General features: G+C 41.8%; 2 protein-coding genes across 3 annotated transcripts in view; both read left to right on the forward strand.

The window, feature by feature from the left end:
• The first annotated feature begins 968 nt into the window (after window positions 1-968).
• Window positions 969-4305, forward strand: LOC106603608 (matrix metalloproteinase-28). The gene is made up of 2 exons (XM_045716259.2): window positions 969-1183; window positions 1635-4305. Exons 1-2 carry the CDS (start codon window positions 1159-1161, stop codon window positions 1922-1924), a joined length of 315 nt encoding a protein of 104 aa, XP_045572215.2. The 5' UTR covers window positions 969-1158; the 3' UTR covers window positions 1925-4305.
• Window positions 4306-17532: 13227 nt separating this feature from the next.
• The window catches only part of LOC106603471 (collagen alpha-1(XXVI) chain), an 81601-nt gene continuing 72652 nt past the window's right edge, over window positions 17533-26481 (forward strand). The window contains exons 1-3 of one of the 2 annotated variants that reach the window (XM_014197201.3): window positions 17535-17995; window positions 18804-18926; window positions 20217-20320. In XM_014197201.3, coding sequence (XP_014052676.1) covers window positions 17835-17995; window positions 18804-18926; window positions 20217-20320 — 388 coding nt within the window. In that variant the 5' untranslated portion in view covers window positions 17535-17834. Of the gene's footprint in view, window positions 17996-18803; window positions 18927-20216; window positions 20321-26481 lie in introns of both variants that reach the window. The other variant, XM_014197202.3, reaches the window with a different exon arrangement.

Consider the following 26481-nt stretch of genomic DNA (forward strand, 5'->3'; position numbering starts at 1 on the left):
TGCAAAAAGCAGGCGAACGGAAAACCACCAGTTGACTTGGAAACATAGAAAACAAACTGACACAGGAAACACATGGATAAATACACTGGGGAAAATAAGCGACACCTGGAGGGGGTGGAGACAATCACAAGGACAGGTGAAACAGATCAGGGCGTGACAATTGCACCATCAACTCATCATGCCTCACCAACGAGGCATGCTGGAAGCACACTTTAAACATTGAGAGATAAATTATATTTGGTTTGCTTGAAATAACACAAATATTATGTGTCCAAGACCACATTTTGGGGAGTTTCTTATATACTTGCTCAAAAGAGGGACAAGACTGGTAAACCGGTTCAACCATGTAGGTAGAAACAAGGTGAATGTTTTGGGGGTTTCCCACAAGCCTTTGAAATGTGTTTATCACACTCTGGCTCTAAGCTCGTATAGGTGAAGAAGACCAACTCTTCCCACCTTTTTTTTTGTGTCTTTTTTTTCAATTTACAAGGTTATTTTTATACTCATATTAAAGATACATGGAGTTGTTTTGACACAAAAAAATCCTACACAGCAAGAGCTCTTTTGAATGAGTTGTTTACATTTTCTAAAGTTGTGTCACTGCTGTTCTGCATTTCATTTAGCTCAAACCACAAGTAATGCGATAAGCATTACCCTCTTTGCTCTTATCCAAAGGATTCACCCTTGTTAAAAATTAAACACTCACATTCCCATTACTGTAATAGTGGATCTAGAACCATTCTCCCACTTCCTGAAATGTGCAATCTCTGTCCATCTCTCTTTCTATCTCTCTCCGTTTCCTCGTTCTCCCTTATCCTCCTATCTCCCAGCTGCATGAATGACAATTTGAATCTTACTCAGCACAACAGTGATCCCATCACCGGGTGCTAGTGACCCATTTAACTACTCTTCTTTGTCATGAGTCCCCCTTGCTCCTCTATTTAAATTAATCCATCTAATCTCTCTGCAGGCGGGAGGTGGCAAAAGCGTCACCTGACCTACCGGGTGGTGAACTGGCCTGGCCACCCCCCTCTAGGTCAGGTGGCCCTAGCCATATGAAAGGCTTTTCAGCTGTGGAGCAACGTGTCCTTCAAAGAGGTCACCCAGGGGTCACCTGACATTTGGCTGGCCTTCTATGAGGGGAAACACAACGACGGCATGGGCAACACCTTTGATGGTCCAGGTGGGGAGTATAGCAGTATATGGTCTAGTAGTGGTTTGACATTTTGATTGAATCCTGACAGATCATAGTTTACCTGAAGGAAAGGAGAAGGCATTTTCAAACAGGGCAATTTCCAAAGATCAATTGGTTTCAGCTGTGAAAGATCTCTTTCGGAACTAGCCCAAGCTGTCACAATGTTCTCTTGCTTACAGATCCATCTTGCCTGGTCTGAGAACAGTCCCTAGCCTCTACTGCTTAATTCTTTTCAGATGTAAAGGGCCAGATAGTCATAAGAAACATGGTGATGGTTCCACGTAGCCTGAAAATGGGAGTCGAGAAGCTTCCACCGTATTTCTCAAACATGCCTGACTCCTTCAGATCTGCACAGTTTGAGGGGGTAGGGCAAGAGGTTGTTTTGGGAAGCTTCTCTACCACCCCTGAAACCTCTCTATGTTTTTGTTTTTACCCCCAGGAGGCGCCCTAGTGCATGCCTTCTTCCCTGGCCGAGGGGAGGCTCACTTGGCAGAGCGCTGGACACTGAACGGCTACAAGGGCCACAACCTGTTCATGGTGATTGCCCACGAGGTGGGCCACACGCTGGGCCTGGCGTACTCTCCTGTGCGTCATGCTCTCATGTCCCCCTACTACAAGAAGCTGGGGAAAGCCACGGTGCTGAGCTGGGATGACATCACCGCTGTACAGCAGTTTTATGGTGGTTCGGCATACTCCACACTGAGAGAGGAACAAGCCATTAAAAAGTAGATTGGAATTTGATTTTGAACCAGTCACTTTACATGCCCAAAAATTAGAGTAGAAGAGAGAACATGTGGAGGTAATAAGTGGTCAGGTAGAGGAGGAAACAAGATTACATGAGGGAGTGGAGATGATAAAATGACATTGAGACCTTAAATTGAACTTAGTCCACAAATCTGACTAGAGATTGGATCAGCTGCTGTTTGTTTAACCCTTTACCATCTGCTGTGCTATCATTCACCATGACATCATAGTGTCCAATCACTCTGTCATACAATATACGAAGCATCAATTGGAAAAAGCTAAAGGACAGAATCTTTTCATGTTAAGTGTGGCTAAAGCCATTCCATTTATTACAGGGAAAAGTACTTAAGTAAAAATACTTTCAAGTGCTGTACTTTACTATATTCCTGAAGAAAATGTAGTTTTTGCACCATAAATTTTCCCTATCACACAAAAGTAATTTTGAATGCTTAGCAGGACAGGAAAATGGTCGGAAGTACATATACCTTAGCCAAATACATTTAAACTCATTTTCACAATTCCTGACATTTTAATCCTAGTAAAAAATCCCTGTCTTAGTTCAGTTAAGGTCACCATTTTTATTTTAAGCATGTGAAATGTCAGAATAATAGTAGAATGATTTATTTCAGCTTTTATTTCTTTCATCACATTCCCAGTGGGTCAGAAGTTTACATACACTCAATTAGTATTTGGTAGCATTGCCTTTAAATTGTTTAACTTGGGTCAAACGGCAGGTAGCCTAGTGGTTATAGCGTTGGACTAGTAACTGGAAGGTTGCAAGATCGAATCCCTGAGCTGGCAAGGTAAAAATCTGTTGTTCTGCCCCTGAACAAGGCAGTTAACCCACTGTTCCTAGGCTGTCATTGAAAATAAGTATTTGTTCTTAACTGATTTGCCTAGTTAAATAAAGGTGAAAAATGTTTCGGGAAGCCTTCCACAAGCTTCCCACAATAAGTTGGTTGAATTTTGGCCCGTTCTTCCTGACAGAGTTGGTGTAACTGAGTCAGGTTTGTAAGCCTCCTTGCTCACACATGCTTTTTCAGTTCTGCCCACAAATGTTCTATAGGATTGAGGTCAGGGCTTTGTGATGGCCACTCCAATACCTTGACCTTGTTGTCCTTAAGCCATTTTGACACAACTTTGGAAGTATGCTTGGGGTCATTGTCCATTTGGAAGATCCATTTGTGACCAAGCTTTAATTTCCTGACGGATGTCTTGAGATGTTGCTTCAATATAGCCAGATAATTTTCCTGCCTCATGATGCCATCTATTTTGTGAAGCTCACAAGTCCCTCCTGCAGCAAAGCACCCTCCCAACATGATGCTGCCAGCCCTGTGCTTCACAGTTGGGATGGTGTTCTTCGGCTTGCAAGCATCCCCTTTTTCCTCCAAACATAACAATGGTCATTATGGCCAAACAGTTTCATCAGACCAAAGGGCATTTCTCCAAAAAGTACGATCTTTGTCCCCATGTGAAGTTGCAAACCGTAGTCTGGCTTTTTAATGGCAGTTTTGGAGCAGTGGCTTCTTCCTTTCAGGTTATGTCGATATAGGACTCGTCTTACTGTGGATATAGATACTTTTGTATCTGTTTCCTCCAGTATCTTCACAAGGTCCTTTACAGTTGTTCTGCGATTGATTTGCACTTTTCGCACCAAAGTACGTTCATTTCTAGGAGACAGAACGTGTCTCCTTCATGAGCGGTGTGACGGCTGTGTGGCCACATGGTGTTTATTCTTGCGTACTATTGTTTGTACAGATGAACGTGGTACCTTCAGGCATTTGGAAATTGCTCCCAAGGATGAACCAGACTTGTGGAGGTCTGCAATTTTTTTCTGAGGTCTTGGCTGATTTCTTTTGATTTTCCCATGATGTCAAGCAAAGAAGCACTGAGTTTGAAGGTAGGCCTTCGAAATACATCCACAGGTATACATCCAATTGACTCAAATTATGTAAATTAGCCTATCAGAAGCTTCTAAAGCCATGACATAATTTTCTGGAATTTTCCAAGCTGTTTAAAGGCACAGTCAACTTAGTGTATGTAAACTTCTGACCCACAAGAATTGTGACACAGTGAAATAATCTGTCTGTAAACAATTTTTGGAAAAATGACTTGTGTCATGCACAAAGTAGATGTCCTAACCGACTTGCCAAAACTATAGTTTGTTAACAAGAAATTTGTGGAGTGGTTGAAACACTTAGGTTGGAGTCATTAACTCGTTTATGTAAACTTCCGACTTCAACTGTATCAAGAGAACATCCCTGGTCATCCCTACCACCTGATTTGGCGGATTCACTAAACACAAATGCTTCGTTTGTAAATGAAGTCTGAGTGTTGAAGTGTGCCCCTAGATATCCGTAAATAAAAACAGCAAGAAAATGGTGCTGTCTGGTTTGCTTAATATAAGGAATTTTAAATGATTTATACTTTTACTTTTGATACTTAAGTATCAAATCAAATGTATTTATATAGACCTTCTTAGATCAGCTGATATCTCAAAGTGCTTTACAGAAACCCAGCCTAAAACCCCAAACAGCAAGCAATGCAGGCGTAGAAGTACATTTTATTAATTACATTTACTTTTAATACTTAAGTATATTTAAAACCAAATACTTTCAGACTTTTACTTTTACATTTTCTATTAACGTATCTTTACTTTTACGCAAGTTTGACAGTTGGGTACTTTTTCCACCAATGAGGGAATCACACCCGGTAGCATAGGCTACTCTATAGACTCAATTTTTCCATCCGACCACTCTGATGCTTTACCCAAAGGGATGTCCAGAGATCACTATATCACAGAGCCAGGCTTCCGGCAGCTGGAGACAGTGTTTATCAGTCTTTTTTTCCCCCATCCTCTCGTCCCATCAGTCACACCAAAGTAAACAAGCAACATCCCTGTACATCAACATTTCCACTTAGACAGTTTGTCTGGCTTCTTCCTGTTTTACTATCTCCCCATGTTTTGTCTTGCTCTCCTTAGGGATACTGATTTTATCAGACCTTTACACAATTGTTTGCTCAAATTTTTACAAACAGAACGGATGGGCAACATCTGGAGACAAATCAAAGGAGACCTTGTGTCTGCGATTCAGTGGCATCGGAAAATCATTTGGCTCTTTTGACTTTTTTTGGCATCGGAATACAGTAAATCAAACATCAGCTCAGCTGTCAGTATCTCAGCACTCAGTCATCCGTGATGTGTTGGGTTTTCCATGCTGCAATGTTATGGCGTGCCAATTAGTATCTTTTGTGTAACTCTCTCAACTTACTTTGAAACAGGTATGTAGGTCATATCTGTACTTGTCCATTGCAGAAAGCTGTGTAGTCAGAAGTAATGTACATGAATCAGTAAGGCTTTTTGCAGATTCACTTGGTCTATTGTAGTAACAAAGAAGAATATGCATGTATATTATGTACTGTATAGTCATAAAAGCGTATACATTACTAAAGCTACTGCCCTTTTTGTAATTGAATGTCCTCTATAGGGAAGCCAGAAAGTGGTCAGGTGTTAAGCTCTGCCCTGCAGGACTGGGAGCTGTCCCAAGGGTGCACTGGGGAGCCTGATTCCACCTCACTGCAGGAGCTTCTTTGATGCCATCACCATGGGTAAGACTGAACTGCTGGTCACTATCTGACCATGCTAAAATGGCTAAAAAATAAGTTCAATTGAAATGAATGGCTCTCTGTCACCCAACTGGAAGTTGTACTTACCTAACATACTGAGGTTAGAAGCAAGGTTTCAGTAAGAGTTGTGGTTTCAAACAAGACTAATCCACATCTGGTGGATTTTGGCATGTAACTATTTTGGGACATAAGCGTACATAAACAGTAGGTTGAGAATTCCTCATTGACTTCTGAAGACAGTGATATACTCTGATACCTGTAAAGCTTCCATGTTATATTACCTTGCAGACCAAGATGGTACCAGCCTAGTATTCTGTGGGAGGCTGTTCTGGACTGTCTCCTGCAGGCCAGGCCAGCTCCCCTCTACCTCTGCAGAACCGCTGGCCAGGACTACCCCTCACCATTGGTGCTTACTCAAAGATGGACAATAAGTTATACTTTTTCAAAGGTCGTCTGCACATGAAGACACAAGTAACCGGCAATAAACGTACCAGAAATGATTTGTTCTTGTTACAGTAATAACTGTCTTGAATGACAGTTGGGGTTAGTGTTCGAGATACAGAATACAGTCAGATATTTTATAGCAGAAATGTTTTACACAGATTTTTCAGTTTGTGTCCATATTTATGTTGCTGCATTGCAATTTCACATCTCACACCACCAGCACCTTCCTCCTTGCGTCTCTTCCCCCAGGCAGGCGAGTATGGCGTTACTCCAGCAGCGATGTGGACCCAGGCTTCCCCCTGAGGAGCAGTGAGCTAGGCCTCCCTGGACACCCTGACCAGGCCTTCTACTACCCCCACCTGGGCCACCTGGTGGTGTTTAAAGGTCAGTGTTACTTTGTGCTTAACTTTAGGACCCTGAGGCCTGACTCATACTACCCCGCAGCCTGGAGGACTGGAGGGGTGTCCCCCAGGGGGCCAACGGGGCCCTCAACCACCCTGATGGACAGGTATACTTCTTCAAGGAGTAGCAGTACTGGAGCCTTGATCCAGAGAAGGTGCAGGTGACTGGATGTGGGACACAAAGCTGGAGTGGACAGGCTGTCTTGGAACTCACCACAGAGGCAATGATATACTGTAACCACAAGATGGCGATAACTAACTAACTGATTCAGGTTTTTGGTGAGGGTAATGTGCAATGGATATACTCAGACTAAGCAATGACATAAGTCAAGGGATTTGTTTATGTTCCCATATTTTTTATGTTTATACAGTATTATTAATATTAATATTCCTACATCCTACAGTGATCCAATGTTTTTGTTTTGTAATGTGCTTGTTTTGTTCTAGACCGTATTAAGATATTCTGTATGAGTCATGGCCCATCTGTGGACTGTACATTTTATTAGGATCTCTTTTAGTCCTCATTTGGACTAATCTTCCAAGAGTCCTTAAACATTAAAATACAATTTATAATACGATCACATTTTCACATATAACACACTGTTACAGACATCATACGATGACATATTGACCAGATAAAGTCTAAAAATATAGATTGATTCTTCATCTACCATAGTCCAGCACAACTTTCCTACGTATTATATTTAAATGGTTTTAAAGTATTGTTTGAATTTATATATTGAAAGGTTTCTGGTTTGCTCAGATAAATTATTCAATTTCTTTATTGCTCGAAATCGAAATCGTTCTTTTGCCTATTTCTCTTTTCTGCCTGGATAACAAATCAAAATCAAATCAAATGTATTTATATAGCCCTTCGTACATCAGCTGATATCTCAAAGTGCTGTACAGAAACCCAGCCTAAAACCCCAAACAGCAAGCAATGCATGTGAAAGAAGCACGGTGGCTAGGAAAAACTCCCTAGGAAAAACTCCCTAGAAAGGCCAAAAACCTAGGAAGAAACCTAGAGAGGAACCAAGCTATGAGGGGTGGCCAGTCCTCTTCTGGCTGTGCCGGGTGGATATTATAACAGAACATAGTCAAGATGTTAAAATGTTCATAAATGACCAGCATGGTCAAATAATAATCATAGTAGTTGTCGAGGGTGCAACAAGCACGTCCGGTGAACAGGTCAGGGTTCCATAGCCGCAGGCAGAACAGTTGAAACTGGAGCAGCAGCACGGCCAGGTGGACTGGGAACAGCAAGGAGTCATCATGCCAGGTAGTCCTGAGGCATGGTCCTAGGGCTCAGGTCCTCCGAGAGAAAGAAAGAAAGAAAGAGAGAATTAGAGAGAGCATATTTAAATTCACACAAGACACCGGATAAGACAAGAGAAATACTCCAGATGTAACAGACTGACCCTAGCCCCCCGACACATAAACTACTGCAGCATAAATACTGGCGACTGAGACAGGAGGGATCAGAAGACACTGTGGCCCCATCCGATGATACCCCCGGACAGGGCCAAACAGGCAGGATATAACCCCACCCACTTTGCCAAAGCACAGCCCCCACACCACTAGAGGGATGTCTCCAACCACCAACTTACCGTCTTAAGACAAGGCCGAGTATAGCCCACAAAGATCTCCGCCACGGCACAACCCAAGGGAGGGGGGGGGGGGGGGGGGCACCAACCCAGACAGGAAGACCACGTCAGTGACGCACCCCTCCCATGGACGGCATGGAAGAACACCAGTAAGCCAGTGACTCAGCCCCTGTAATAGGGTTAGAGGCAGAGAATCCCAGTGGAGAGAGGGGAACCGGCAAGGCAGAGACAGCAAGGGCGGTTCGTTGCTCCAGCCTTTCCGTTCACCTTCACACTCCTGGGCCAGACTATACTTAATCATAGGACCTACTGAAGAGATAAGTCTTCAGTAAAGACTTAAAGGTTGAGACTGAGTCTGCGTCTCTCACATGGGTAGGCAGACCATTCCATAAAAATGGAGCTCTATAGGAGAAAGCCCTAAACCAGCCATTTACTTAGAAATTCTAGGGACAATTAGGAGGCCTGCGTCTTGTGACCATAGCGTACATGTAGGTATGTACGGCAGGACCAAATCGGAAAGATAGGTAGGAGCAAGCCCATGTAATGCTTTGTAGGTTAGCAGTAAAACCTTGAAATCAGCCCTTGCCTTAACAGGAAGCCAGTGTAGGGAGGCTAGCACTGGAGTAATATGATCAAATTTTTTGGTTCTAGTCAGGATTCTAGCAGCCGTATTTAGCACTAACTGAAGTTTATTTAGTGCTTTATCCGGGTAGCCAGAAAGTAGAGCATTGCAGTAGTCCAGCCTAGAAGTAACAAAAGCATGGATTAATTTTTCTGCGTCATTTTTGGACCGAAAATTTCTGATTTTTGCAATGTTACGTAGATGGAAAAAAGCTGTCCTTGAAACAGTCTTGATATGTTCTTCAAAAGAGAGATCAGGGTCCAGAGTAACGCCGAGGTTCTTCACAGTTTTATTTGAGACGACTGTACAACCATCCAGATTAATTGTCAGATTCAACAGAAGATCTCTTTGTTTCTTGGGACCTAGAACAAGCATCTCTGTTTTGTCCGAGTTTAAAAGTAGAAAGTTTGCAGCCATCCACTTCTTTATGTCTGAAACACAGGCTTCTAGCGAGGGCAATTTTGGGGCTTCACCATGTTTCATTGAAATGTACAGCTGTGTGTCGTCCGCATAGCAGTGAAATTTAACATTATGTTTTCGAATGACATCCCCAAGAGGTAAAATATATAGTGAAAACAATAGTGGTCCTAAAACGGAACCTTGAGGAACACCGAAATTTACAATTGATTTGTCAGAGGACAAACCATTCACAGAGACAAACTGATATCTTTCCGACAGATAAGATCTAAACCAGGCCAGAACTTGTCCATGTAGACCAATTTGGGTTTCCAATCTCTCCAAAAGAATGTGGTGATCGATGGTATCAAAAGCGGCACTAAGATCTAGGAGCACGAGGACAGACGCAGAGCCTCGGTCTGACGTCATTAAAAGGTAATTTACCACCTTCACAAGTGCAGTCTCAGTGCTATGATGGGGTCTAAAACCAGACTGAAGCGTTTCGTATACATTGTTTGTCTTCAGGAAGGCAGTGAGTTGCTGTGCAACAGCTTTTTCTAAATTTTTTGAGAGGAATGGAAGATTCGATATAGGGCGATAGTTTTTTATAATTTCTGGATTCAAGATTCGGCCTTTTCAAGAGAGGCTTTATTACTGCCACTTTTAGTGAGCTTGGTACACATCCGGTGGATAGAGAGCCGTTTATTATGTTCAACATAGGAGGGCCAAGCACAGGAAGCAGCTCTTTCAGTAGTTTAGTTGGAATAGGGTCCAGTATGCAGCTTGAGGGTTTAGAGGCCATAATTATTTTCATCATTGTGTCAAGAGATATAGTACTAAAACACTTTAGTGTCTCCCTTGATCCTAGGTCCTGGCAGAGTTGTGCAGACTCAGGACAATGGAGCTTTGGAGGAATACGCAGATTTAAAGAGGAGTCTGTAATTTGCTTTCTAATGATCATGATCTTTTCCTCAAAGAAGTTCATAAATGTATTACTGCTGAAGTGAAAGCCATCCTCCATTTGCGAATGCTGCTTTTTAGTTAGCTTTGCGACAGTATCAAAAAGAAATTTCGGATTGTTCTTATTTTCCTCAATTAAGTTGGAAAAATAGGATGATCGAGCAGCAGTGAGGGCTCTTCGATACTGCACGGTACTGTCTTTCCAAGCTAGTCGGAAGACTTCCAGTTTGGTGTGGCGCCATTTCCGTTCCAATTTTCTGGAAGCTTGCTTCAGAGCTCGTGTATTTTCTGTATACCAGGGAGCTAGTTTCTTATGACAGATGTTTTTAGTTTTTAGGGGTGCAACTGCATCTAGGGTATTGCGCAAGGTTAAATTGAGTTCCTCGGTTAGGTGGTTAACTGATTTTTGTCCTCTGACGTCCTTGGGTAGGCAGAGGGAGTCTGGAAGGGCATCGAGGAATCTTTGGGTTGTCTGAGAATTTATAGCACGACTTTTAATGCTCCTTGGTTGGGGTCTGAGCAGATTATTTGTTGCAATTGCAAACGCAATAAAAAATAACACGTACAGTAGAATGTGGAAAATCTATTCCTAGTATTTACTGAATGTCTGTCTCTTACCAACTGAATACTGTTGTGAATAGAGTTTGGACGTTTTAAATGGTGTATATTATGAATTAAGCATGTTTTTTTTAAATGATCTTGTTGATTGATGACCAACCATGAGCATTGAGCATGACTACAACAGAATAACCATATCTCCACCTTAAAACAATCCTTGCTGCTTAGTTCTGTTCAATCTGCAGCCTCCTAATTTCACTTGCTGATGCATTTCCCCAGAACACAGAACAGTACCTGACTCCCAACTAATGCTTGTGTTATTTGCTTAAGAATCTTTCCCAGTAAATATTTAGCTATCCTTCTGATCATGCATGCAGTTTTAATCGTTCTTTTTTTTTTACATAGATGAGTTATTTGAGACGACCATGATAAGCAGTTGTCTAGCTGCACTCCTAGTAGTTTGGTTTCTGCCACCTCCTCAATTTGTACTCCCCACCATGCTGGTGGAACAGACCTACATAACTTCGGGTTTCTTGGTGTTAAAAACAAATTTGTTCCAGCAAACCCACTCACTGATATTTTCCAAATCTACTTGTAGAGCTTGCTGTACCTGTTTAGTCGATTGTCTTGCTGTATAAATTGTAGTGTCATCTGCAAATGTAGTAGCTTGAGTTTCAGATAAGGCATAAGGAAGTTTGTTGGTATATATTAAGTAAAGAAGTGGCCCAAGGCAGCTGCCCTGTGGTATTCCACAGTTTAAAGCATGAGGGGAAGAAAATTAACCATTGATATAGGTGGACTGTTTCCTGTCAGTTACATATGACTGTACCCAATTCAATACCTCCTTAACCATAATGCAATAATTTTGTCAAAATGATTTCATGATCCACTAAATCAAATGCTGCACTAAAATCAAAAAATAGTACACCCACAAATCTGTCATTATCCCTAGCATTGGCCCACTAGTCAGTCATGTCAACCAATGCAGTGGTAGTGGAATGTTTTTTGCGATAAGCATGCTGATTGGCTGTAATCAGATAATTATTTTCCATGTACTCCCATATTTGTCTACTCACAATACCCTCCAATATCTTACTGAGTGAAGGGAGTAGACTAATTGGTAGAATATTGGCAGGAGTAATGGGTTCTTTGCTGTCTTTCGGGATAGGACACAGCATAACATGCTTCCATACATTTGTAAACGTCCCCTTTTCTGTGACCAATTAAATATGTATTTCAGTGGAGCTGCAGTCTGGGGAGCAGCATAGCTTTGTCAAAAATTGTCCATAAGATCATCATCTGTAGATTTAAATGACTTCAATAGGTTTAACACCTCCTCTACTGATGTCATTTGTAGACTAAAAGAGCAGGTTTTTTGCTCATATGATCATCAATCCATTGGACAATAGCTTGTTTGGAAGAATGGATGTTTACATTATCGCTCAGTAAATACATTTTCTTTGTAGAAAAATCAGCTAAATAATTGACAATATGAGCTGGTTTTGTTGTTGTTGTCCCGTCAACCTCCACACTAGATGGGATGATGAAATAGATGTACCAAGTAAGCCCTTTACTGTATTCCATACCTTTTTTACAATCATTTTTTTAATCAATAAAAGCATTTTTGTAAAATATCGCTTTTATCTTACGATTTAATTTAGCTGCATAATTACATAGTGTTCTATAATTCTGTTAATCAATGTCTAGTTTAGATTTGGCTGCTAAGACTTTTGCCATATGTCTTTGAGAAAAAAGCTGAGCCCTAACTGTACTCTTTCTTACTGGGGCATGATGGTCCATTACCTCAGTGAGCAAATCAATAAAACATTCTGTAGCGTGATTTAAATCATCCTCTAGATCAGGTATTACCAAACTCGGGTACGCCAAATAAAAATGTGATTCACATTTATTTATTTTTAAGTAAAAAAGCAACAACAACAAAAAAAAAGTTTTTTTTTCCTTCACATTTTCAAACAGTCCATTTATATTTTCTAACGGGGCTATACATTTGGGTGAGTTTTTCTCTCGCTTGAGTAGCCTCATTTCACTGCCAAAAAGATAAATACATCTCTGTTACTATCTGCAGCTTGATCAAATCCAGTGCATAAGTCATCCAGACAGGACACCTTAGAGAGCTAGGAGGTCTATACACATATCCTACCAATTTGTGTGCCTGGTGAGACAGATGTACTTGAGCCCATATTTTCTCTATTTGATATACATTAAGGTCATCCCTCCTCTTAAAAGGTATATGTAAAATGGTATAGAATCAGCTTGATCCCCTCTGTCGAAAACGCTTGGACCTTTTTTTATATTTTCAGTGGTATTGTTAACAAACCCGCCCCCATAAAGAAAATGAGAATTAAAAACAGGTTCAGCCACTGGTTCGACCGTGATCTTGCAATTACTCCACCTCAAGAATTGCATTTGGCGAAAGGCTCGGCACACGCATACTCAGGCTGACCAGCTATCGTTCAGGCAAATGAGAAATAAGTGTACTCAGGCTATCCGGAAGGCATAGTTAGTTACTTTAAGGAGCAGTTCTCTCTCTGTGGGTCTAACACCCAAGAAATTCTGGAAAATGGTTAAAGACCTGGAGAATAAATCCTTCTCCTCACAGCTGCCCATGTACCTTAATGTTTATGATGTGGTTGTTACTGACAAGAAGCACATGGCTGAGCTCTTTAATCACCACTTCATTAAGTCAGGATTCCTATTTGACTCAGCTATGCCTCCTTGCCCATCCAACATTTCCTCATCTCCCACCCCTTCTAATGTGACTATCCCCGATGCTTCTCCCTCTTTTTCCCCTGACCCGCTACAAAGTTTCTCCCTGCAGTCAGTCACTGAGTCCGAGGTGCTAAAGGAGCTCCTTACACTTGACCCCAAAAAAACATATTGGTCAGATGGTTTAGACCCTTTCTTCTTTAAGGTTGGTGTCCCTATCATCGAAAAGCCTATCTCCAACCTTTTTAACCCTTCTCTCCTTTCTGGGGAGGTTTCCATTGCTTGGAAGTCAGCCACAGTTCGTCCTTTATTTAAAGGGGGAGATCAAGCTGATCCTAACTGTTATAGGCCTATTTCTATTTTGCCCTGTTTATCAAAAGTGTTGGAAAAACTTGTCAATAATCAATTCTTGATGTCTATAGTATTCTCTCGGGTATGCAATCTGGCTTCCGCTCAGGTTATGGATGTATCACTGCAACCTTAAAGGTCCTCAATGATGTCGGCATTGCCCTTGATTCTAATTCTGCTGCTATTTTTATTGACTTGGCCAAAGCTTTTGATACAGTAGACCATTCCATTCTTGTGGCCCGGCTAAGGAGTATTGGTGTCTCTGAGGGGTCTTTGGCCTGGTTTGCTAACTACCTCTCTCAAAGAGTGCAGTGTATAAAGTCAGACAATCTGCTGTCTCAGCCACTGCCTGTCACCAAGGGAGTACCCCAAGGCTCGATCCTAAGCCCCACGCACTTCTCAATTTACATCAACAACATAGCTCAGGCAGTAGGAAGCTCTCTCATCCATTTATCTCAGCTGGACCCTCCCCGGATTTTGTGTTAAATGCTCCACTACAAAGCTTTCTTAGTGTCCAACAAGCTTTCTCTACCCTTAACCTTGTTCTGAACACCTCCAAAACAAAGGTCATGTGGTTTGGTAAGAAGAATGCCCGTCTTCCCACAGGTGTTATTACTACCTCTGAGGGTTTAGAGCTTGAGGTAGTCACCTCATTCAAGTACTTGGGAGTATGGCTAGACGGTGCACTGTCCTTCTCTCAGCACATATCAAACTGCAGGCTAAAGTTAAATCTAGACTTGGTTTCCTGTATCGTAATCGCTCCTCTTTCACCCCAGCTGCCAAATTAACCCTGATTCAGATGACCATCCTACCCATGCTACATTATGGAGACATAATTTATAGATTGGCAGGTAAGGGTGCTCTCGAGCGGCTAGATGTTCTTTACCATTCGGCTATCAGATTCACCACCAATGCTCCTTATAGGACACATCACTGCACTCTATACTCCTCTGTAAATTGGTCATCTCTGTATACCCGTCGCAAGACCCACTGGTTGATGCTTACTTATAAAACCAGGCGTCAGGCGCTGGACAGCAGAGATGAGTAACACAATGAACTTTACTCAAAATGTCCAAATACATGAAGTAATACCAAGCCCACAAACATCGGACCGAACTTACAATAAAACAATCACTCACAAAAACCATGGGGAAAACAGAGGGTTAAATAATGAATATGTAATTGGGGAATTGAAACCAGGTGTGTAAAACAAAGACAAAACAAATGGAAAATGAAAAGTGGATCGGCGATGGCTAGAAGGCCGGTGATCTGAGATATCTACTGCAGCCCTCATTCTCCACATACAACACCAGTTCTGTCAGTCACATTCTGTTAAAGGTCCCCAAAGCGCACACATCCCTGAGTCGCTCCTCTTTTCAGTTCGCTGCAGCTAGCGACTGGAACGAGCTGCAACAAACACTCAAACTGGACAGTTTTATCTCAATCTCTTTATTCAAAGACTCAATCATGGACACTCTTACTGACAGTTGTGGCTGCTTTGTATGATGTATTGTTGTCTCTACCTTCTTGACCTTTGTGCTGTTGACTTTGCCCAATAATGTTTTTACTGTGTTTTTGTGCTGTTACCATGTTGTGTTGTTACCATGTTGTTGTTGTGTTGCTGCCTTGTTATGTTGTCTTAGGTCTCTCTTTATGTAGTGTTGTCTCTCTTGTTGTGATGTGTGTTTTGTCCTATATTTATATTGTATTTATTTATTTTAATCCCAGGCCCCATCACCGCAGGAGGCCTTTTAGTAGGCCTTCATAGTAAATAAGAATTTGTTCTTAACTGACTTGCCTAGTTAAATAAAGGCTAAATAAATAAATACTATAAAAATATGATTATGAATGTACAGTGCTACACCCACACCATTCCTATTCCTTCGAAGTAGACAATATCATGTTAATTTGCCCATCATTTACAGATGCAATCTAAATGCGTTTCGGTCAAAGCTAAAATATGGATATTATTTATGTTGACCAAGTTAAAAACCTCATGTATTTTGTTAGGAAGGCTACATACTGTACATTCACCTGAGCTATATGCAACCCTGTGGAGATGAATAGAGCATGTATTCGTTATAGTTGAAGTTGTCATGATACACTACAACAGACAAACTCAGATTTGAACATAGAATTAAAAATGTCAGGGACTTAGTCTAGAGTCCCGATACAGTTGCCCGTTGATGTAAAGTTTATCCATCACCATGGAGACTCGTTGATTCAGGCAACGCTTTTCATTCATGGTGGGATACATTTTTTTCTCCTTTCATTGATCTCTGTGGGGAAGTGATCATTCATTCCAAAATCAGTGTTTCTGAGTTCTCTGCCCCTGCTCTTCGCCATTTCCTTTTGCTTAAAATTGTCAAAACATGCAATAATAGACCGTGGCCAATTCCCAGAGTCCTTACTCATTCTATGGACTCTGGAGAAAGTGACATTACGCACAACATCAGTGGGCAGTTTCAGTTGAGTAGACATAAAGTCTCGGACAATGTCCTAGCAGCTTCTGCTGTTGTCATTCTCCGGTATCCCTGAACATATTAGATTGTCCCACATTGTTCAACACTACATCAAGCAAGGTTTCTTTAAGTGGTTTGTTTGCCCTTTGCACCACCTCCACCTTTCCACGAATATAGTCTACAGTACCTTTCAGCTCTGTGTTCTCTTTCCTTAGCTCATCAATCTGACATTGGCTGAATTCTAGACTGGCACATAATGCATTGATGTCCTCTTGTAATATATCCAAGATATCAAGTTTGGCAAGCCTTTCGTTGATGGATTTTAACAAGTCAACATCCATATCAGTAAACCTCTCCCCACTCTCCACGCGCGCCCTGTTGCTTGTGGATGGTTTGGTGCCATCGTTGATACCGCTTGGCAAAATGGCTTTAGTTTGTTTTGTTGATTGGGTTTGTTGTCCTTAACAGTGCTTGAATCCTCCTAAACCAGCGACATGTTTCTTTGAGCTCGTAAGTATCTCTCGTCAATGAATGATGTTTATGTTTTCTCTCAAACAAGTTGTTGTTGGCGATGAAGCCTCTGGACTCTTTAGTAGACGCTTGCGTTCATAAATACATTTTGTATTATTATTTTTAATAAAATACCACAAATATGGCAGTGTTTTTGCATTTGCAGAAATTCGTTGACATCCTGATGATGTGACCAAGGGACTGTTCCAGCCATCGACCTCCTCTGCATTAAAAGGATGATACAATTCTGCTCATGTGAGAACAAGACAACAGTAAACATGTCATCCCCCACGAATGATGCAGCGCCACCTTGGGCCAATTGAGTTATCACCTGTGACTAACACATTTAAGAAAATTATTATCTCCCGATTTTGGCCAATCAGTGTACTTTTGTAAATGCCGGATCTCTATGGCAAGACACATCATTCACCCAAGTTTCATCAAAATCGTGCCAGTGCTGTCTGAGATATCCCATAAGATAGCCAACTAATGGATAGAGACAGATCCACAGTCCCATCCCCGATTTCATCGTTGGGGACAATTATACTAGTTGTAATCTCTGTAACCCAGAAGTCAAATATGCCCACGGGAGATTATACTCACAACCAGTATAATCTAACAATGTGTAAATGCACTCTTACTCTAAGCCCCTACCTGCCTATACTAGTTCTTTCCTTCAGATCTATTGCTACTTTTTACACTTTTTGATCAATTAAACCGACATGATTTGCATCAATATTTGATTTGAATTTAAGCACCTGTTAGTTAATGTTGGTGCCTCGTAAATTATGTATGGATAAAGTTTGATATGGCTTCCTATTCCATATATGTAAAACTAATAGCTAGCCTACCACTATATATTCTGTTGATGGTGGTGAACTTTATCCGTTCTACATTACTGAGCAGTAATAGGCTCTGCGCAAAAACGTTTTTGCGTCGAACTCTCCAAACTCCAGTGAGTTATAGCGCGCACGCTGCTGCAGACAGTAGACATCGCCTCCAGAGTTGGAAGGCAAATGCCTAACACGACGAAGGCAGGGACCGGGAGAACACTACAGAATGTCTCACGACGTTGCAGATTTATATGGAATTAATTTACTTTAATGACAAATTAGGACGATATATTCGTTCCCTGCGGCTTTGCTTTCCCAAGACGCCCGTCTCTTAACTTTATGCACTTCACAATACAGGGAGTGTTCAAACTCTCACTCGAAAGGAAACATAAAACCGCAGACAATGACAGCTTCAATAATTTTGAGCTTTCTCTGTATTTGGATGTGTTCACCCAGTCTGTCACAAGGGACCGGGTTTGTCTATCAGTTTCCAAGTGTGACATTCCAACGCATCCACACTGAACACACTGCTGGACCCCTTGCAGGCACCAACGCGGCTCGCAGGTAAGTGGACCTCAAGCAAATAAGTAGCCTAAATGAAAACCTAATGAAGTCACTCATGTATTCATCAGAAAAGTTATTATGATTCCAAGTTGTTGTTCAAGGTTAAACATATACTGATCTGCAGAAACATCTATTTTGGGGGGGAGCTCCGAGTGGCGCAGTGGTCTAAGGCACAGCATCTCAGTGCTTGAGATGTCACTAGAGACACCCTGGTTCGATTCCAGGCTGTATCACAACTGACCATGATTGGAAGTACCATAGGGCGGTGCACAATTGGCCCAGCGTTGTCCGGGTTTGGCGGTGTAGGCGGTCATTGTAAATAAGTAAATAACTGACTTGCCTAGTTAAATAAAAAACAAGTAAAAAAAAATTTGAACTTGTTGTGTACGCTTGAGCATGACAATTTGCATTCTGAATGAAGTAACCAAAAGTATATAACTGTTTCAATTCCTGCTATGAATAACTACATGAAAAGCAGTACTGGCAATAATGAAACAAAGAATTAAGATGTGGCTCTGGTTTGGTTTGGAATTAATTAATGGAGCAGACTACTTAAAAATTGCCCATTGTCACTCAACACTAGTTTATGACAATATGAACACATTTATTAATGTCTTACTAGATTTGGCCTGATATTCCAAACTTCTCAATTGACATAAGCGGACCTCCCAGAGAGTTTTCCTCAATAAAATAAGAATTGCAATAAAAAAATGCTTTATTATACACACACACACACACACACACACACACACACACACACACACACACACACACTAAAACTCTGCCTCCCTGTGGTCTCCTTTGGTAGGAACTGGTGTCAGTACACAGTGTCGAAGACTGTGTCATGCCAGGTCCACAACGGGACGGAGACGCTAGTACAGCGAGTGTTTCAGAGTTGCCGGTGGCCAAGACCCTGTTCTAACCTCATCAGGTATGAATGGCATTCACTCACTCACCGCCACAGGCCTTTCATGCAGATTGATTGTCATGCAGCGGCAATTACAACTTCAGACATGAAGTGTTATGATTTCAGTGTTGCGCTGGGACCCATATTGAGTTTAGGGAATATACACTCATGTCCACAAGCTAGATATAAATCATAATGGGTTGCAGTAGCCTATATGGTAACAAACCATCTTGCTGAGCCAAAAGCTTTGGCGGCTACCATTTCCAGGTTTCCCTTAGTCGCCTTCAGGATAGCTATGGGTCAAGTGCCATTACATTTTGGTGCCACTACATTTTGGTGTCTATAGATTCATAATTCTACATCTCCTGAAGACAAAGCATTCTTAAAGGGAAAAGATCAGATCATTGATTCTGGTTTCAGTTCAGCTGGCCAAGAGTCTGGCCGGATGTTGCACAAGGGGTCATAATTATGATGTTTTTATATCATCCAGCTTTGACTACAGACAGTCTAATGACAGATAATTCACCCCATGGAAATGCTCTTTGTTAAGTTGTTTGTTGGTCGAAGAAGGCAGATTTACTCCCTAGCACACCACGCAGAGCAGCAAGTCATACACCATTAAGGCATATGAATATGATTTTTCCCATTCCCATTCCAGTATTCCCAGGTCTGCCATTGCTCCCAGAAAAGACACTGATGTAAGACCATAGCCGTTTATCATATACTGTAGATGTGTGTGATTTGTAACTGTGTGGTTGCATTCCATTGTTCTATGTCTTCCAGAAAGACAACTTTAATGGACTCAGGGTATTCGGACATAGTGTTAAGCTTGGATCGACATTGTTATTTTATCCCTATGTTACAGATGGATTAAACATTTAGATTTAGAGTCATTCCCAGTGTAAAGAGGTCAGTGTATTCTCTCCCTTGTAAAGGATTTGAATGACGTCTGTGAAGGTTTGTCCTACAGTAATGTTACTGATGTCAGTGTTAAGACCTCTAATGATGTCTGTGAAGGTTTGTCCAACAGTAATGTTACTGATGTCAGTGTTAAGACCTCTAATGATGTCTGTGAAGGTTTGTCCAACAGTAATGTTACTGATGTCAGTGTTAAGACCTCTAATGATGTCTGTGAAGGTTTGTCCTACAGTAATGTTACTGACATCAGTGTTAAGACCTCTAATGATGTCTGTGAAGGTTTGTCCTACAGTAATGTTACTGATGTCAGTGTTAAGACCTCTAATGATGTCTATGAAGTGAACATGTGCCCCAGTGCTACAGTGCTGCCCGTCAGTGACTATCATCTTCTCTCAGTTACAGGACCCTGGTCCGGCCCACTTACAGGCTGACGTTTCGCCAGGTGACAGCACTGGAGTGGAAGTGCTGCCCCGGCTTCCTGGGAGACGACTGCAAAGAGGGTGAGTAGAGTACTGTACAGATATAGGATCTTAATTTCATCACTTTTGATGCTGACAATTTTCCTGCAAATGTAGATGAGCTTCGTGATTTACATAAATTCACTGAAAACCCACACTAACACATGGTTATATGAACAGTATTGCACTTTTCATGTAGCCTACTTTTGGCCAGCTAATTGCCTAACCACTGATCAAGCAACATTATGGACTAAACGTTCAAATTCTGTTGCTGAGGATTATTTTGCTGTGTCAAAATAAGATCCTACATCTGTGTCTGTCCGCCCGTCCTTCAGTCCGTTCGTCTGTCTATCTATCTGTCTACCTTTTAAACTCAGAGAGCTGGCGAGCTGGAGGTAGAAATGCCCCAAGGACACTGCAGTCAAAACAGTGGTCCCCTTGCGTACCTCATACATTCTTTGATCCTAAACTCCCTGCTATGTACTGTATGACATCAAAATCACAGGGTGAAAAACAGTGGCCGATCATCACCCACTCATGCACTGTATTCTAGACTGGGCAATTTGTTTTTGTGGTTTGTTTTGTTTATTTAATCTCCTGACTGTGGTGTAATGAAGATAGTTCTGGTTCACTGAACCAGATTTTACTTACATGTCCTCCCTCTTGGTTGGACTCACTGTTCTGCTTTTTCTTGGGACAATGTTCCTTATTGTAAGTTCACATCGGGCAAGGGGTTAATGGACCAAGACACAGTATTTCTTCTGTAACTGATATGGTGGTTCAGAGTTAATTTAATTGATTTAATTTTACCTTTATTTTTAAAGGGAGTCCAATTGAGACCAAGGTCTCTAATTTATGACTGGTGTCTAGTACAGAGAACATGGCTCTGCTCCCCATTTCAGACTGGAGCTCTGTTCAACATAGGACCGGCGATGACCCTCCTCTGTGCTGACTCTGAGGAGTCAACTTACAGAAGGAAAGCAATGTTATGAAGATGTGAAATGAGTGTTAATGGCAGAATTGTTTTTGCAGATACCAGTATAAAGTTGTAATGGGTCAAAGTCTAAATGAAGAATGGCCTCACAGGGGTTTCAGCTTTTTGTGTCTGTGTTGTTCTCAAAGATTGTCTGTATGCATCGCTATCTATCGTTTCTATCTTGGTGTTCCACTGGCTACCACTGAGATCGCTATCTATTGTTTCTATCTTGGTGTTCCACTGGCTACCACTGAGATCGCTATCTATTGTTTCTATCTTGGTGTTCCACTGGCTACCACTGAGTATGCTGCACTCTGATAGTGTACAATTGTACCAAAAACAATATGTTGTTGTCGTACTGTATTTGCAAGTCATTGTGCGGTTACACACACACACACACACACACACACACACACACACACACACACACACACACACACACACACACACACACACACACACACACACACACACACACACACACACACACACACACACCATCTGGAGAGGGGCCTTTCACTGACTGGAAGTGCTCTCTCTGTGAATGGGTAAACAGAGCCAGACTGTGGCGGTGTGGGGCGGCCCTCAGTATAGTGATCCCCCGGGCCCTACTGGTCTGTTCTACTGGGGGTCCAGCCTTGTTTTGGATTTCAGGGGAAACCAAGGTCATACGCTCCATCTGTTGTTAATGTACCAATCCTCCCTACTCTCCCCTGTCTTCCCCATTCCCTCCATTACCCCCCTACACAAACTCTGCCACTCTCCACCTCTCTGTTATAGCGGATGTCTTCACAGACTAGGAACCCCAGTGATTAGATGTCTCATGGCAGGAAGTTCAGCTCTATAACATGCACACACACACACACACACACACACACACACACACACACACACACACACACACACACACACACACACACACACACACACACACACACACACACACACACACACACCCTCTCACACAAGCAAATGGCTTCACTGTTATGGGGAGATTTGTGTGCACTTCAAGCACTCATGAGTTAGGATTTATCCCTGAGCCATGAACATCTGCTACTGGTCCCACCACCAAACATCTCCATCTCTGCAGTCATTCACATGGCTGTGTACTCCACAGGCCTTATACTGTAGGATCTCAACCATGGCAATCAGATATCATATTTTTCATGCATGACTTGATCTGTTTATTTTGGTGAAGAAAATTAGTGCTAGTCAGAAAAAAACTAATTTATCCGACTCAAAAATGTTCAAAGGTATAAAATGTCGGTCTGGAAAGCTCCAGTGTAGCTGTGTTGCAGTTTGAGGTGAGGGACTCTGGCAGCAGCACAATTTTGAGTTATGTATTGTCGTCCTGTGGGAGAGATGGGAGAGTAGTCCTGTCAAGCTCAGTTGGTAGAGATTGGCACTTGCATTGCCAGGATTGTAGATTCAATTCCCGCTGGGGCCACCCATACGAAAATTTTGCGATGGAGAAAAGTGTCTGCTAAATGGCATACTGTATACAGTGCCTTCAGAAAGTATTCACATCCCTTGACATATTCCACATTTTGTTGTGTTACTGCCTGAATTCAAAATAGATTACATTTATTTATTTTTCTCACCCATCTACACACAATAACCCATAAGTCTCTAAGAGCTTTCCATACTTGGATTGTGCAACATTTGCCCATTATTCCTTTAAAAATTCTTCAAGCTCTGTCAAATGAATTGTTGATCATTCCTAGACAATCATTTTCAAGTCTTGCCATAGATTTTCAAGTAGATTTAAGTCAAAACTGTAACTCGGCCACTCAGGAACATTCACTGTCTTCTTGTTAAGCAACTCCAGCGTAGAATTGGCCTTATGTTTTAGGTTATTGTCCTGCTGAAAGGTGAATTCATCTCCCAGTGTCTAGTTAAAAGCAGACTGAACAGGGTTTTTTTCGAAAGGATTTTGCCTGTGCTTAGCTCCATTCCGTTTATTTTTTATCCTGAAAAACTTCCCAGTCCTTAACGATTACAAGCATATCATAACATGATGCAGCCATGGTCACTGCTTGAAAACATGGAGAGTGGTACTCAGTAATGTGTTGTATTGGATTTGCCCCAAACAAAACACATTTTTTGCAGTATTACTTTAGTGCCTAGTTATCTGTAGAGGATTCCTTATTTTCACTCTGTCAATTAGGTTAGTATTGTGGAGTAACTACAATGATGTTGATCCATCCTCAGTTTTCTCCTATCACAGCCATTAAACTATGTAACTGTTTTAAAGTCACCATTGGTGAAATCCCTGAGCAGTGTCCTTCCTCTCCGGCAACTGACTTTGGAAGTACACCTGTATCTTTGTAGTGACCGGGTGTATTGACACACCATACAAAGTGTATTTAGTAACTTCAACATACTCAAAGGGATATTCAATGTCTGCAGTTTTTATTTTTACCCATCTACCAATAGGTGCCCTTCTTTGCGAGGCATTGGATAACCTCCCTGGTCTTTGTGGTTGAATCTCTGTTTGAAATTCACTGTTCAGCTGAGGGACTTTATACAGTGGGGTACAAAGATTAAGTAATTGTTCAAAAATCATGTTAAACACTATTATTGCACACAGAGTGAGTCCATGCAACTTATTTTGTGACTTGTTAAGCACATTTATACTCCTCAACTTATTTAGGCCGTAACAAAGGGGTTGAATACTTACTGACTCGAAGACATTTCAGCTTTTCATTTTTTATTCATTTGTAAACATTTTGAAAATATTAATTCCACTTTGACATTATGGGGTATTGTGTGTAGGCCAGTGACAAAAAGCTAAATTTATTCCATTTTAAATTCAGGCTGTAACACAACAAAATGTGGAAAAAGTCAAGGGGTGTGAATACTTTCTGAAGGCACTGTATAGGTATAAAGCAACAGAGAAAGAGAGGAGATGGAAATGCAGAGACTAGAGATTTGTAGCCTGTATGAAAAGTAGAATGTGTATTCCTGGAAAATGAGCAGTTGAAGCCGTACACGTTCACTGTACACATACCTGTTGCAAAACTCCATTGTGACTTGAAAAAGTGCAAAGAGCTGTTGAAGCAAAGCACCCCAGGGTCAGTGCTCAGGAGGCATTGTTATCCCTGGATAGGCAAACCACAGTTGCAGAAGTCATCCCACTTATGTGGCAAGACCCACAGGACTTCCCCATCTTCATCCCGAAAGCATTTGCTTCTGAGGTAAAGAAATGACATCATCTGGGAATAGGAGGTCTTTTCCCTCCCACTCTATCGACACAGTCGTTTCAGAGAGTGTTCGCTCCCAGGGAGCACGACATTAATCGAAACCAGCGCATCCTTGTTGTTTCAGGCTCCGGGTTGTGATGCCTCAAGTTGTCGTCATGCACTGGGCGGCTGGTGTGTTATCTGGCCTTGAAGCCTGCCACCCTGTGCGTTTGAGTTTGTGTGTGTGTGTGTGTGTGTGTGTGTGTGTGTGTGTGTGTGTGTGTGTGTGTGTGTGTGTGTGTGTGTGTGTGTGTGTGTGTGTGTGTGTGTGTGTGTGTGTGTGTGTGTAACCTGGTGGATGTGAGAGCTGGGACTCAGCCAGCTGCCTGTGGTAGTGCATGCACAGCTGCTGTACCCCATATTTCACTGGCCTATGGAAACAGCTGGCCAAGAGAAGAGTCATCACGATGTCTACTCTTTGGAACATTGGACAGGGAGAATATGATGGGACTTCATAAGCAAGTGTTGTCATGAACTGCCAGCAGGGCTGGCTCTAGACTTTTGGGGCATTAAACAAGATTTGACTGGAGGGCCCTCCACCTAGCGGAAAAACATTATAGTGCCCCCCCCCCCCCCCCCCCCCTTGACGGTGGACAGAAACATTTACGTTTTATGGTTAATTTCCTGAATATCTACACATTTTGCCATGGGGCGTAGAGAAAATGTTGCAGTTTAAAAAAAAATAATAATTCATAACACATTTCATGCAATTCCACACATTTTGTCATGGGGTGGAGAGACATGTTTGCCGTTTTGAAGCAAATTTCCTGCAATTCTGCACATTTTGTATGACTTATGCCCTGTTAATATTGTATCTGAGTGAAAATGACTAACGAAATCAATGCGGGCCCCCTGGCCCTGTGTGCCAGTCAGTATTCGGCCATGATTGCTACAAGTTTAGACAGCTGGCTAGACTAACTACCAATAAAAAATTGTTAGCTGACACGACTAATTGAGTGACTGTCAGTGACTTTGAAATTGCACCTGGTGCATGCTACGATTCTTACTCTCAATAGTAAGTTGAAACCCCAACTGAGTTCCTAAATTAAAGGAACTCAGGGGACCCTAAGCGACCGCTTATGCCGTTTATGCCTGGAAACGGCCCTGACTGCCAGTCCATGTCAAGATGAGCATGTTGCAGGAACATGGCGATTGTCAGATTTTATAGGAAAGAAAGAAAAATATAGTTATATTGTGCCAAATTTTTTACGATAAGGTCTTCATTAGGTTCAGACACTTCAATTGCACCTGTGAAATTTGCCTGGATGTGCGTGGAATACCTTTGTATCAAAGTGTCAGACTTTAACCAGAAGGAAAGGAAACAGTCTTTGTTAATGAATCAGACAATAGATGTATTGCCCATGTTGGCAATAAGAACTTGATGTTCAGTTGTGCCAATCAGTTGTGTTTTGACAAGGTTGGGGTGGTATACAGAAGATAGCCCTATATGGTAAAAGACCATATGAGTCCATATTATAGCAAGAACAGCTCAAATAAGCAAAGAGAAAAGACATTCCATCATTACTTTAAGACATGATGGTCAGTCCATCTGGAAAATGTCAAGAACTTTGAAAGTTTCTTCAAGTGCAGTCACAAAAACCATCAAGCGCTATGATGAAACTGGCTCTTATGAGGACCGCCACAGGAAAGGAAGACCCAGAGTTACCTCTGCTGCAGAGGATAAGTTCATTACAGTTACCAGCCTCAGAAATTGCACCCCAAAGAAATGCTTCACAGATTTCAAGTAACAGACACATCTCAACATCAACTGTTCAGAGGATACTGTGTGAATCAGGCCTTCATGGTCAAATTGCTGGGGAAAAAATCACTAGTAAAGGACACCAATAATAATAAAAGAATTGCTTGGGCCAAGAAATACGAGCAATGGACATTAGACGGGTGGAAATCTGTCCTTTGGTCTGATGAGTCCAAATTAGAGATTTTTTTGGTTCTTTGTGAGACGCAGATGTCACGTTCTGACCAGT

This window comes from Salmo salar, chromosome 04 (assembly GCF_965601325.2).
Source record: "Salmo salar chromosome 04, fSalSal1, whole genome shotgun sequence".
NCBI classification, from domain to species: Eukaryota; Metazoa; Chordata; class Actinopteri; order Salmoniformes; family Salmonidae; genus Salmo; species Salmo salar.